The sequence below is a fragment of the Marmota monax genome, unplaced genomic scaffold (assembly GCF_021218885.2).
Source record: "Marmota monax isolate L192 unplaced genomic scaffold, Marmota_monax_Labrador192_F-V1.1 WCK01_AAM20220418_F8-fsc00021, whole genome shotgun sequence".
Classification (NCBI taxonomy): domain Eukaryota; kingdom Metazoa; phylum Chordata; class Mammalia; order Rodentia; family Sciuridae; genus Marmota; species Marmota monax.
In genome coordinates this window covers 10,891,851-10,905,546 of record NW_026695228.1, presented here as the reverse complement: position 1 = coordinate 10,905,546, position 13,696 = coordinate 10,891,851, and the positions used below count along the sequence as shown (strand labels likewise).

Genomic DNA, 13,696 nt, shown 5'->3' with positions numbered 1-13,696 from the left:
ATATGAGCTCCCAGTGGGCAGGGATCCTCGTTAGTTCATGGTTGGAACTGACCCACTAGACCAGGACATTCTAGCACCCAATGCACAGTTCTTGAAAAAGTAGGTGGTCAAGAGAGTAACATTCTTGAGCCACTGGACCAACATCCGCAACTTCTGTTCCTCTAGAAGACAGAAAATTCAACTTGATATGCTTCGACCCTGTACTGGTTCTCAGGTCCTGACAGCTGAACAGATTTCCCAGCTGATACCTCTGGAAAACAGAGGCACCCTGTTTTTTTCCCTCAGACTGGGATCCCTGCAGATATCATGGTACTCAGAGCCCTACTAATGACTGATCCCTTTCTCAGGGCCTGGAACTTGCCTCTGCTCCAGGGTACAGAGGAGAGAGGTGGTAAGCTCTTCTCCTATTATATCACCTCCCTTACTACTGAAAGCCCCCTGATGGGGAATGGCAACTGAGTTTGGAAAACCATATTAAAATAGTAGCTAAAATACACCCAATGTTGGATGTATGTTTTTAAATACATAGGTCACAATTATTCTGCGATACTCCTGCAGACAAATGTACATTTTGGGTTCTGTTTGGGAAAGTGGGATAAAGTCTCTGATGTATAGGTAGGAGTGGATACCCGGAAGGACGGTTCACCCCCAAAGCAGCAGCCAATGATATATATCTGTGGAGAATGTCACATAGAAAATGAAATGAAATCCAGGGATCAAATCAGATGCCGAGAATGTGGATATAGAATAATGTACAAGAAACAAAACCAAAGATTGGTGGGTTTTGATGCTTGATGAAACATGGAAATTCAGGAGTATCTTCCTTTGTACTTGGATTTGACCATTTAATGTTTCTCACTGTACAGCTTTTCATTTAGCACACTTATGAATACAATTATATACATATGATTTCATTTTCCAAACCAAATTGTGTTTAGGTATCAATAATTTGTGTAAAGACCTTTTTTGTTTAATGAAATAATTTTTTTTAAAAAAACCACACATTTTTCAATCAACTCATGATCAAAACCAACCCAAACAGAAGGACCTTCTATAATGCAACCGACCTGTCCTATTAAAAAAATGTCAAGGGCATAGACGGGTAACTCCTAGTAATGGCTCCAGGCTAAAACACTTGCTCTGGGGTTCCCTTTCACTAGAAGGACCTGAAGACAACTGGAGAAATGTGAGAAGTTCCATGATGAGCTAATAGTAATGTATATTTAAATTTCCTGACTTCAATAAGCATGCTCTGATTAAGAGTGTCCTTGTCTGGGGTAAGATGCCTGATGTAGTATGTAGAGGAAAAGGAGTCTTGCCTGTAACTTTCCTTCAAGGGATAAAGAGTATGATAGATGACAAAGTAAGCATGATAATGATGGTTAACATTTGGGCAACCTGGGGGAAGAATTTATGGCCGTCTTTTGTGCTAGCTGGGTAATTCTTTTCTAAGTCTCATTATTTAAAGATAATATTTTACATAAAACATGTGAATGTATAGACACACATGGAGCGAGACAGATAGGGAGAGAAGGAGGGAGAACATGCACATGGGATGTTTGTCAAAAGTCTGCCCAATTCCAAACCAACTGGAATCCAGTGTTTTTGTGACTTTTTACCCTATTCACTTTACTTCCATCCAGTCAAATGCTTACTGAGAAAATGACTTTCTTGTTCACGGGCCTAAAACCACCCTTCCAAAATAAAAAGATGCCATCTTCGTACACTGACCCAAACTAACATCTTCTCTTTAATCATACAGGCAGAAATAAAATCTATATTTTTATAAAAACAAAAGACAAATAATCCAGTGGTATAACTGCTGAATATAATGGTCCTCTCATCTTATGTGCTAAGGCTTCTGGGGCCAGGCTTGCTTTCCTTAAAGCAGGTGGACAGACTACCAAGGATGTGAGGGAAGGACAAGTGTGAAGTTTGAGATGTGCTGGGCCTTCAGGAAACCTTAGCTGGCTCCAAATCCTTCTTTAGAAGAGCTGTGGGCAACCCCCACACCCCACACTGCCATCCAGACATGGCCCCATGACCAATGCTTTTATCCATGTCCATCTTGACATGGTGCACAGCATGATGGCGCATGGCTGGCCCCCACTTCCCCTTTCGTGATTCCAAAACACATGACTTCCATTATCAGTTCTGCCTTGAAAGCCACTCCCCTCATCCTCTGCAGCAGGTCCTGGGGACAGCCCAGGATGCATGGGAGGCTGCTCCATGGTACATTCCCTGCGCAAGAACATTGCTGTCTTCATCCAGGGTTGTCTTAGGCCCTTCCACATGGAGTTGAAGGGGTCACACAGAAAAGCTCTACTTGGGAACCCAAAGTCTGGCAAGAAGGTGGGGAGTTCCGATCAAGGCAGCCTATGGGACCAGCTAAGGTGATTCCAAGACCTGCTGCTCCTCCAGCCACACGGGGACTCACTTAGCAGGCCAGAGAATTCCCTGAATGACTTGGGAATGGATGCCTTGGGAAGGTGGAGAAGGTAAGGGAGAGAACCATGGCATCATTTGGGCCACCTTGATGTGCTGAGAAAATAATTGGTAAGAAAAGGGTAGGATGAGTCCTTCAGTTTTACTTGATGAAGTCACCAAGCAAGAAGACCAGAAGGCTAAAAAATAAAAGACTCAAAGAATATCCATGCTGCACTAAGGCAGACCTGGCCAAATTCAAGTTCAGGAAAATAACAAATCCTCAGAGTTCAAACAGACCCAAGGGAGGTCGTATCTACCCTTTACCAGCCCCTCCCGCCTCCAAGCAAACACAAGGATCAGCAACTTACTACTCTTCAGCATGCAAAGGCTGCTGAGCAGAATCCCCACATGCTTGTGTGAGGCCAGGGTGAGGAATAAAGCCTCAATACAGTTCAGTAAAATATTTTTCCATTATTTGCAATGTAAACTTCTTACATGAGCTAATAAATTCAGTCAAAACACAAGAGTGCCTCTGAACCAAATGTACAAACATAAAAGCTGTAGTCTAGTGATTAAACTGTCCTCACAAATTTACTTTCCTTTTATTCATCAATTTAAAAAGCCACAGGAAACCAAGATAAAAGACTGTGATAATGACACGGCCATGGGTTAGACATGGCTGCAGGGATGTGACCAGCTTATTATCACAGCAGACGCAGCGCTATGCTGGAGCTTGCTGGCACCGGCTTACAACAGTCCACTGCTCAAGTTCCAGAAGGTCTTTAAGCCAGTGTTAAACACAGCCATCCGGAAAAGTCAAACTGGGTACTTACAATAAGTTATATTAAGGTAAAGATCATAAATACTTAAAACTCATCACTTCCTAATTATTTTACTGTATTGTTCTAGCATCTATGCTCTGGAGGTTATTTAGATATATTGGGAATACAAGAGTGGGCTACTGCACCTCTCTTCCTAACTACACACTCAGTGAACTCATACTGGTAGCTTGAAATCCACCATGAGGAGAATATTGACATCAGAGAAATGGGCAAAATGCTTCAAGTCAGGTGACCCCTCCCCGAGAGCCAGTTGTTAATCACCAGTAGCTGCCACCTCTGGGCCATGTGCCCTGAGATGCTCACAGGATTCATTATGACAAAGACGTGAAGCCTCTCGCTAGCCTTACAACCTTGGACAAGGTACTTCTATTCACTTATCACATCCTAGAATAGTATGTGACACACAAGTACTAGTTAGTTCTACATTATCTCTATGAGCAGTGGTTAAAAACCCAGGATTGCTAGGTTCAAACCCTGTCTCTACTACTTACTAGCTGTAAAAGCCGTAGGCCAATTCCTCAGCTCCTCTATATCTTGACTCCCAAACAATAAAATGAGGATAAAAACAGCAACTATTCTACATGTGGTAACTGGCACATAGGAAACACTCGGCTAGTGTTAGCTGATCCCATGACTATCACTCTAAATATTGTAGTTTTTTTTTTTTTTTTTTTTAACTGGGAATTGAACCCAGAGACTATTAAACACTGGGTCACATCCCTAATCCTTTTTATTTTTTGAGACAGGGTCTCACTGAGTTGCATAGGGCCTCACTACATTGCTGAGGCTGGCCTTAAACTTGCAATCCTCCCGTCGCAGCTTCCTGAGCTGTTGGGATTACAGGCATGAACCACCTTGCCCACCTTGAATATTGTAAAAATTCTTTATACATCATTTCAAAGGGAGGTTGACTACTAAATAAATTCCTAGTCCTAATTTCTATATTATCACACCTCACTTTTCCCCAGGCACACTCTCTTATCTTCTAACCAGGACCACTGAGAAATATGGCTGTTTCCAAAATTTAAATTTCCTCCTAAAGAATAAATATTTACCCAAAAGTGAGGAACTATTTAAACCAAGAAGAAAATTTTGAAATAGGAATGATGATAGGTATGGTGGTGCACACTTGTGATCCCAGTGACTCAGGAGGCTGAGGCAGGAGGATTACAAATTCTAAACCTGGCACAAAATAAATAAAATAAATAAATAAATAAACCTGGCACAGTGTCGCACACCTATACTCCCAGTGGCTAGGGAGGCTGATGCAGGAGGACCACAAGTTCAAAGCCAGCCTCAGAAAAAGCAAGGTGCTAAGCAACTCAGTGAGACCTGTCTCTAAATAAAATACAAAATGGAGCTGGGGACGTGGCTCAGTGTTCGAGTGCCCCTGAGTTCAATCCCAGGTTCCCTCATGCCCACCCATCCCCCCAAAAAACAAATTCTAGGTAAGTCTTTGCAACTTAGCAAGACCCCGTCTCAAAATAAAAAGGGCTGGGTATGTAGCTCAGTGGTAGAGCACCCTGGGTTCAATATCTAGTACCACACATACACCCAAAGAAGGAATAACTAGAAAATGATTACTTTGAAGAGAATCACCTTTATAGATATGTAAGTTCCAAGTGTGAGGTGGCAGGATCTTTGTAATCCTTTACAATCACATCTTAAATAAAGATAAAACCAGTAAGAGAACACATTTTTATGTGAGACTTCAAAGAATTTTGGTGTTATAGGGACATCACCAGCAGATGGATAAACTCAGTGTAAGTGACGGTAAATAATAGAACAGTGCCTGGGACAATTTCACAAGAAAATTTCACCTACAGCAATGGCTATAAACTTTATCTTACATAAATTGTAAATAAGCTTCTGATAAAACCATTAAAATGTCAATGCATGACTATTTATATCAGCCCTATTTCAAAAAAAGAATGTGAGGTGAGCAAATCCCTGGATTCAGTTTCTGAGCCTTCCTTTGCTAATCATAATGTCCCCCAAGGCAATGTCCAAATGCAGAATACCAAGAACCCTTCATTCCAGCCAAAGAAGAAATCAATGGCCAAACAGCACTTACAGGACAATATCAGATCCCATGTCAAACATTCTCCACACCCCTCCATTCTTGATTGGTCCCATTTGCTCTCCAGCTATGCATGACATGGCCTCCCAGAGTAGGTACTCAAGCAACCACTCTTAGTGAGCTACTTTCCAGTGTGATCTCCAAAGCCCCGATGTCTCTTTTCCCAATGGCACCCATATAACCAGACCCTATCATGAGCAGCTTTACCTCTGGGATGGATGATGCTGAGGCTTCTCACTTATCAAGTCTATTCCTCCCAGATTTCCCGCTCCCCTGCCCTAGTTTCCTGTACCCCTAAGTGAACATTCAAGCCATGTCCACTACCAACAGACCAGGAGAACCTGCCAAAGGTGCAAAGCTAATATAGGAGTCGGGAACATTCCCCCGCATTTTCCTTGGGTACCCCATGGCTGAGAGGCTTGTCCTTTGAAGGACATGTCCAAGACTACCTCAGAGACCACTAGGGTCCCTCCATGCTGCCCTCTCAGGGGTCCTAACCAATCCTCCATCAGAACACTACAGGTCTGAGACAGGGAGAAGGAGCTGGCTGCAGTAGGAGAAGGTATCTCAACTTATGTCTTATGACTTCTGCTCCAGTGGGGGCTATCCCCCTTTCCACGACAAGTTTCAGAGTCTTCTGTAAAAGGACTCTGAACCACTTTTGGAGAAGAAAACTGAGAGTACCAGTCTATAAACTCCAGATAAAGTCAGTTTAGAAATGACCTTTAAAGGGTGTCCTGAACAGGTTAAATAAATTAAGAGACGGCCTTTTGAGCAGAGTGTCATACAGACGTGAAAAGAACAGGTAAATACTAGTTGCAGCAGTACAGAAAAATCTCCAAGGCATTAAAAAAAAAAAAAAAACCTAAGTTTGACTGAAATAGTTAACAGACTAATATTCACTAATTTTAGGTATATACTCCAGTGAGCTTTAATAAACGTATTCAGTTACACAACCACCACCACAATCAGCATCTAGCCTTCCATTGCATAGATTTGCCAAAATCTGTATATCCGTTCCACCATTGGACATCTTAAAAGAAAAATTAAGCATGTACACAGCATGCTGCCATTCAGGAAAACAAAAGCAAGCAGACACTCTAGATTTATTGACAATTTCTTTGTAGACACATAAGAACTGGAACCATGGCTGCCTTTTGAGGGGCCAAGAGACACCCTCTCTGTGCATAACTCTTAGCTTAAAAACATTTTTAGGCTAGGCATTGTGGCACACACCAGTAATCCCAGCAGCTTGAGAAGCAGAGGCAGGAGGATCACAAGTTCAAAGCCAGCCTCGGCGAAAGCGAGGCACTAAGCAACTCAGTGAGACCCTGTCTCTCTAAATAAAATACAAAATAGGGCTGGGGATGTGGCTCAATGGTTGATTGCCCCTGAGTTCAATCCCTGATACTCCCCCCCAACCCCCCAAAAAACATTTTTAACTACTTGCATATACTAGTAATTAAAAAACAAACAGAGGTTTTAAGACTTCCTGTAGCTAAGTCTGTGCCCTTTTTTTTTTTTTTGCCAAACCCTGCAACTTTTTTAGTTATGTCTATGAATTATCAAGATGACCAAGACATTTAGCATATTATTCTCCAAATGAGGAAGGAAACCGTTTTCCTTTCTCAGAGTTTTTACTCACTACAAGTTAATCTCCCTTAACTATCTGCTTATTATTTTTTCTTTTTGGTATTGAACCCAAGAGCACTTTATCACTGAGCTACATCCCCAGCCATATTTTTTTTTAATCTGAGACTCATTTGGTTTCTGACAGTCTTATTAAGTTGCTGAAGCTGGCCTCAAACTTGTGATCCTCCTGCCTCAGCCTGCTTGAGTCATGAGGGTTACAGATGTGCACAACACCTGGCTATCTGCTTCTTAAATAAAAAGCCTCCAACACCCCTGAAACCCAGGGATCAACGGATCCCAGCACTCTGCACTCGACTCTGCATGCCACGTGGCTGAGCAGGGTCCTGAGGCATTCTGTGGGATGAGAACATGGAAACAGATTCAAACACCAGGCAAAGCCCCAGGAAACCATGGCTCGTGTGACATCCTGACCAGGCCAACCAAGGCATCCGCCCACCTCCTCCCAGAGTCATGAAGGTACAACAGCAACTTAAGAGTCAAACTCCCCTGAAAACACCTCTAGGAACATAAAAGAATTATCTCATGAACATTTGCAATTTCCCAGAAAGCCAAAGTGCATATTCCCTTGTCTGGAGTTTTTTTGTTTAACATCAGTCACTGTTGTTGGCCCTTTTCACAACGTCTGACATGCGGTTCTGCTCAACAAAGGTTTCCTGAAGGCCTACTGGAGGGTGTCCCTGATCCTCACAGGAGGCAATGCATGACCTACCTAATGCCCCATACTCGGTTTTGCCTGGTCTTCCCCACCATTAAATTCAACTGCTTCCATGATTGCTTGGCTCCTTAGTGGGCTGCTTGCCTGCCCAACACGTGCAAGCTCTTGATCTCACACAAGGCTTACTCCCTCGAGGTACTGTGCAGGACCAGAGGTGGGAGCACTGCTGTCGTCTGGACAAATACATGTAAGAAAACACAGCAGCCACGATGGGGCAGTGGTACCCACTCTTCAGCACATGCCACACATTGAAATCTCCACCTTCTCACGCCATTGCATCTAGCACATAGGGAGGTGAGCAAGTCCTGCTCCCTATCAGAGGCTCCCCATGCTCCCCAACTCCACCTGGCCCAGTTGGTCCCTCCAACAAAGTTCCGTTTATAAGTATTTATTCTGGGCCTATCATTCCCAAAGCAGGAAACAGGCAGCATGGAACCAGCTCCAAGACAGGAAGATGAAGGTAGCTTCCCAGGGGCTCGGCCAGTGGCTGGCACCAACCCGTGGACTGACTGAGCCTCTCAAAACAGACAAACCTTCAGCAGGAAAGGTGGGGCGAGGCATTTCTGATCAATGTAGAGCCTGGTTAGGACTTTGGGGGGGTGGGCAGGGATTATGAAATGCTTTTTGATGATCCGTAGACGTGGCTCCATGGTAGGATCCTCTAATTTGAAAATCTAGTCCCCAGTTGATTCCCCATCAATTCTTCTGGCTGCATCAGGGAGAAAGTTCCACTGTGGAACACTCTGGCGAGTGTCTTTAATGTTCCCTGGGCCCGGGAAATCTCCCTTTCTAACACAAAGGGAGCATGGGTGCTTTTGCAGAAACTGGCAAAGGATAAACTCCCACTAGAAGTCAATGACACTGTTGTCTTCAGTGTGTTTACTTTTACAGTTACTTTTTGTTTGGGACATGCAATAATTAATTTTCTGGTCATGGAAGGGTCAAAGTTCTTTTTTCGTAAGACTAAAAGGCTGAAAGTCAGCTGGTTAAAAGAAAATATGAAGTAAGAAGTATGACAGGAGGTAGAGATTTAAGACACCCCCCCTCAAAAAAAAAATGCAAAAATCATGCAGGTAGTACGTGTTTTTTCTACACGGATACACCAAGAACCAGGCCTCTGATAACTACAGAGCAGAGCCACTGAGGTGAGCCCAAGAACCAAGACAGGGAAGCACGAGAGGCAGATTTTAGGAGGAATGGGAAGAGCCCAGGCACACGTGATGTGGGGGCAGATGAGGAGGCTAGAAAGGTAAACCGAGGCCAAGTCATGGATAGCCCTGAGGCTGGAGGTAGCTGTCTGGTTTCAGCTGTGACTGTGGGGCCCAGCAGAGCTCTCCAACCCTCTCGACAAGTAGAAGGGGTCCCATCCCCAAAGCTGGACCAATTTGGAGGAGGAGGGGAGATAAGCTGGGGTGCATGGTGTCTGAGGAAAGGTCAAGGAAGCAGCTAGAACTACGTCAGCACTGACCACAGTCAGGCCTTGAAAAGGAGGATGTGGCTTATCACCAACTCAGGAGGCCCCACCAGGGTGGTGAATGGAAGGGAGCATGGGAGGACATAGGCGGCTTGGGAGGCAGGTGTTAGCCCAGGCAGGCTCCTGCAAGAGATAAAAAACTCATCACCATATTTGGGATGAAAATTTCTGAGGAATAAAAAAAGAAAAGAAAAAATTGGAATAGGCTTAAAGGGGAGGAAAAAAAAAAAAGACCTAAAGATAGCCTAAACAAAACACTCAGCCCCAGTGCCGGCCTCACTGTCTGCTGGCCATATGGCGTGTGATAAGCCAGAATGCGTGTATTTATCTTCCGTGGCTGGTCTATAAAGCTGAGTGCCAGCCCTCTGCAGTAGAGACCCTGTTTTGCTCTTCAGCCCCGACTCACAGCTCCCAGTCCTCGGTCCCCGCTCTGGAGGCGATGGTTGTCACCTCCCTTCCCCCATCCTTGCTGCTAGCCTCAGCCCCCACACGAGCCACGGCCTCCACAGCTGTTTTCCCACAACCCGATAAACCACAGGCCTTGCCCGTTTCCTCCTCAGCCAGTCAGGCCGCACTGTGGGCAGCCAGCTAGCTCCCTAGCATTCGCCTGAGATTGTGCACTCCGCCATCCCACAGGTCCTCCACTGTGGCTCCGACTGTGACTGATAGCAAAACACTTTCTTTGTGGCTGTTGAGGATTAGCACCTTGAACACTCCTTAAGAGCAATGTTGACTCGAGGACCACAGAGGGGTCGTATCTTCCTGGTGTCTCTCTTCAGCCCTCCTTCTTGCTTTGGAAAATGGCCAAGCAACATCATCATCATCCCAGTCCACTAACGCAGGCCTGCACCCTGGCTCTCCATATCATGAGCAAATAACCACATACAGGTCCATTATGGTCCTGCGCCCAGGAGTTCTGTTCTCCGCCTCTTCTCATGGCTACCTAAGTCTTTCCTTTGGTCAGCCAGGGTTTGAGCAGAGAAGTCCTGCTTACAGGATGGAGGAAGATCACTAGAATGCAATCTGCTACCAGGAGGCTAAGTTACAAGTGAATTTCAGATCAATGACACATTGTTTTTAGTATGTCCCACGAAATATTTGGCACATCCAATAGTCCCTACTTTTCCATGTTCCAAAACATTACATGTATACATGAAACCGCAGATAGGACCGAACCTTATACATACCGTTTTACGTATGTTGTATATGAACCAATGGTAAATCTCAATTCACAAATTAGGCAAGGTAAAAAATAAATAATAATTAATGGCCAGGCGCAGTGGCACATGCCTATAATCCCAGCAGCTAGGGAGGGTGAGGCAGGAGGATAATGAGTTCAAAGACAGCCTCAGCAAAAGTGAGGCACTAAGCAACTCGGTGAGACCCCGTCACTAAATAAATAGGGCTGGGGATGTGGCTCAGTGGCTGAGTGCCTCCCCCCCCCAAAAAAAAAAAACAATAATTAATGGTAAAATACAACCATTATAATGGTCTACAAAATGAATTATTTAAAACTTATGAATTGGTTATGTCTAGAATTTTCTATTTAATACTTTCAGATCTAGATTGACTTCAGATAACTGAATCCTCAGAAAACTAAACCATGGCTGAGGGGGAACTTCTGTGTGTATGCTAAAAGAAATTACTCTTTGCTCAGGTGAAATTCCAATTTAACTGGGAATCCTATATTTTTTACTTGCCAAATGTGGCAACCCTAGATTATCAGGAAGTGACAGGACCAACCCTGGGGCAGCCCTGCTCTCACCCAGTAGCCCTCACAGGCCACAGAGCAGCCCTGCTGAGGTCTGGACCTCCCTATTGACATCCCCGAGTTCATGTCACAAAGGCATGCAGGTTCTCTGTGGTCCTGAATTGCAGAGGTGACCCCTGGTAGGCTATGCACAAAGGATAACTTCTCAGTCAAAGCAAGAAGTTACAAAGAACCCAAAGGAAAGCACGGATGGCATAGTCCTGGCACAAGGAAGTGCAAGAGAAGATGCCCTGTCCCCAGCAAGTGTGAAAATACAAAGCATGGACACTCAGTGCCTTTGCACACAAGCCTGTCCTGAGCAGTCTCTCACACACCCCCAAGGGCAATCACAAGCCAATGGAATCCAAGAGCAAGAGGGGCAGGGGCTGGGGACTTAACAGGAACGTGGGCAGCCTTATAAATGGCCGGCACCTCAAGTGCTGGGGCAGCTGGTCTAGGCAGGTCCCAGCACGAGTCCTGGCAGAGGACAGAGCCCAGCCCCAGTGAGAAGCATTTCAGGGGCACAGACTCATAGGCTCTGGGCCAGAGCAAGTGCCCTAGATGTGGGGACACTTCTCTATACACACCCCAGAAGCAGCTGTTATTCTCCTGATCTGGCACCATCAACGTAATAATAGAAAGAGACTTCATCTCTGACCCATACGCTATTTTTACTATCAGTCAGAAATCCACTGGCTCATAATATCAAGTTAAGCTATAAGAAATTACCCTTTTTGTTAAGTCAAAAATGTTAGAATATTGGCAGTTCTGTGTAGTCCAATCAAATAACACTGAATACCTACTATTTGTCAGACTCTGTGCAAGTGTAGGCTGCACAGAATATAAATTGATCATCACCTGTATATTGATCACAGTGTTCAATTCACATGGCAAATACTATTGTGTGCATTTCATAGAGTCAGAGACTGAGTCACAGAGAGGGCGCAATGCTCATCCAGTTGAATACACACGAGGCCTGTATGACTCTAAAACCCACATGCATTCCACCTACCTACCATGAGCCCTGCCCTGGCTCAGTGGCTGACCATTCCTGCAGTATCAAGCACTTCCAGGAGTCCCACCTGACAAAGGGACCACTCTATACTCAATCAAATCCAGTATCCTGTGTTAGCAGCAAAGTGTATTTAACAATAATTTCAAGAGGAACAAAACATTTGGAAGTTGATTTAGAGATAGGAGGGAAAGGTCAAACATGCACTCCTAAAAGAAACAAAAGTAATCAAGCAAGAAAAATTTGGCCAACCAGTTTTAAAATGCCTTCATTCTGCCTATGAACAAATAGATAGTGGGCTACTGAGAAAGCCATCAGGTATGGTGAGATCCAGCACTACTGCAAGCCTGGAGGCATGTGCTTCTGAGGCTGCCCTCCAGGAAGACCACTGGACTTCACAGAGGAAAGAGGATGAGAACACTCTCAAAAGTCAGGATCATCACTGGCCTCCTGGTCCCTGTAATCCCTCTCAGAGTCTGAGACCAGTACTATCAAACACATAAAAGGGCTGTCAGAAACTTAAAACAGTAGGAAGAAATAAACATCCTTCTCCTTGTGAAATAGAATTTGGACGTTGGAGAACACATAAACACAAAGTAGCTTCGACTAGTTCCAAAAGAACCTCTAATGCCATCAGAATTTGAGGATGAGGAGGAAGAAGGGACTGACCTTCACGTGGGCCACGTAGTGACGACACGTCTCCTCCATGTGGGTCAGCTGTAGTTTCTCTGAGACCTGGCCAGCAGTCTCTCCCAGCAACACAAAGTAGACCCTGGGCAGCTGGCCCTTCTCCTTCTTGGACACATCTGCTGTCAGAACGTAATTGAGGCCTGCCAATAAACAAGAGGTCAAAATGTCAGAAAAGATAGAGGGGCCAGGCCACCTCCCCTCCCCCTCACAGGATCCACGCATGTTTCACAGGACACCTTGCCCTCCAGAGCATGGAGGACCGTGGGCCACGTCAGGACCTGCTGGGACAGACGTGTGCAGCCAGGTGCTCACAGAATCTAGACAGAACCAGGATGCACTCTGTCTTTGTGGTGACACTCATGTATGTACCTCATGACTACCCCAATTTAAACTTCATGCCGCCACGAGGTCCCAGGGGAGCTGCTGACACACTCGTCAACCATTAGCTGTACCCGACCCAGGGCAGTGTTCAGAGAAGCAAGCATCGTGGCACATCTGCAGCCGGTCACTAGAAGCCTCTGAAATGATGGTGGCACCATGCAGTGACTATCCTGGGTGAGACCACCCACCACAAGGGAACAATCACGTCCAATAACTTCATCTCATCTCATGAATGAGGAGTCCTGCTCACTGTGTCCACTGGACTGCAGCACTCACAACTTACTGAGCACTGACTACGTGCCAGATGCTGTTGTGAGTAAAGGTGGGACAACATAGGCAAGGACATGCGTTCACGGTGCCCACATGCTTGAAAACCCAGAGGAAGGCTGCAGCAGATCTCGTTCTCAGGGGGCCAAGCATGGTGACCATGCACTTTGAGGTGCCCATCCCTCTAGCAAAACCCGGGCCATAGTGGGCCTGGATAGAGGTCCACCCCTGAAAAAAAAAAAACAAAAAACAAAACTCCTCCTCTGTACCTGAAGGTCTAATGGTAGTTGGCAGAATGACTGGGATGTGAAAGCAGGAGGGTTACAAGGTCAAAGGCATGCTGGAGAAACCCAAAATGTTTTACCTCCATCATTTCAGAGTCCAAGTAAATTATAACGGTATGCT

At 45.1% G+C, this 13,696-nt stretch overlaps 2 protein-coding genes across 2 annotated transcripts in view; one reads left to right on the top strand and one right to left on the bottom strand.

Moving 5' to 3' along the window:
• The window catches only part of Itga9 (integrin subunit alpha 9), a 320,954-nt gene that overhangs the window by 219,945 nt on the left and 87,313 nt on the right, over positions 1-13,696 (bottom strand). The window contains exon 15 of the mRNA XM_046436952.2: positions 12,623-12,783. Within this exon, the coding sequence (XP_046292908.1) occupies positions 12,623-12,783 (161 nt within the window). The remainder of the gene's footprint in view (positions 1-12,622; positions 12,784-13,696) is intronic.
• On the top strand, positions 501-795 carry LOC124088013 (DNA-directed RNA polymerases I, II, and III subunit RPABC4-like). The gene is made up of 2 exons (XM_046437273.1): positions 501-509; positions 616-795. The coding sequence occupies exons 1-2, from the start codon at positions 501-503 to the stop codon at positions 793-795; spliced, it is 189 nt and encodes a 62-aa protein (XP_046293229.1).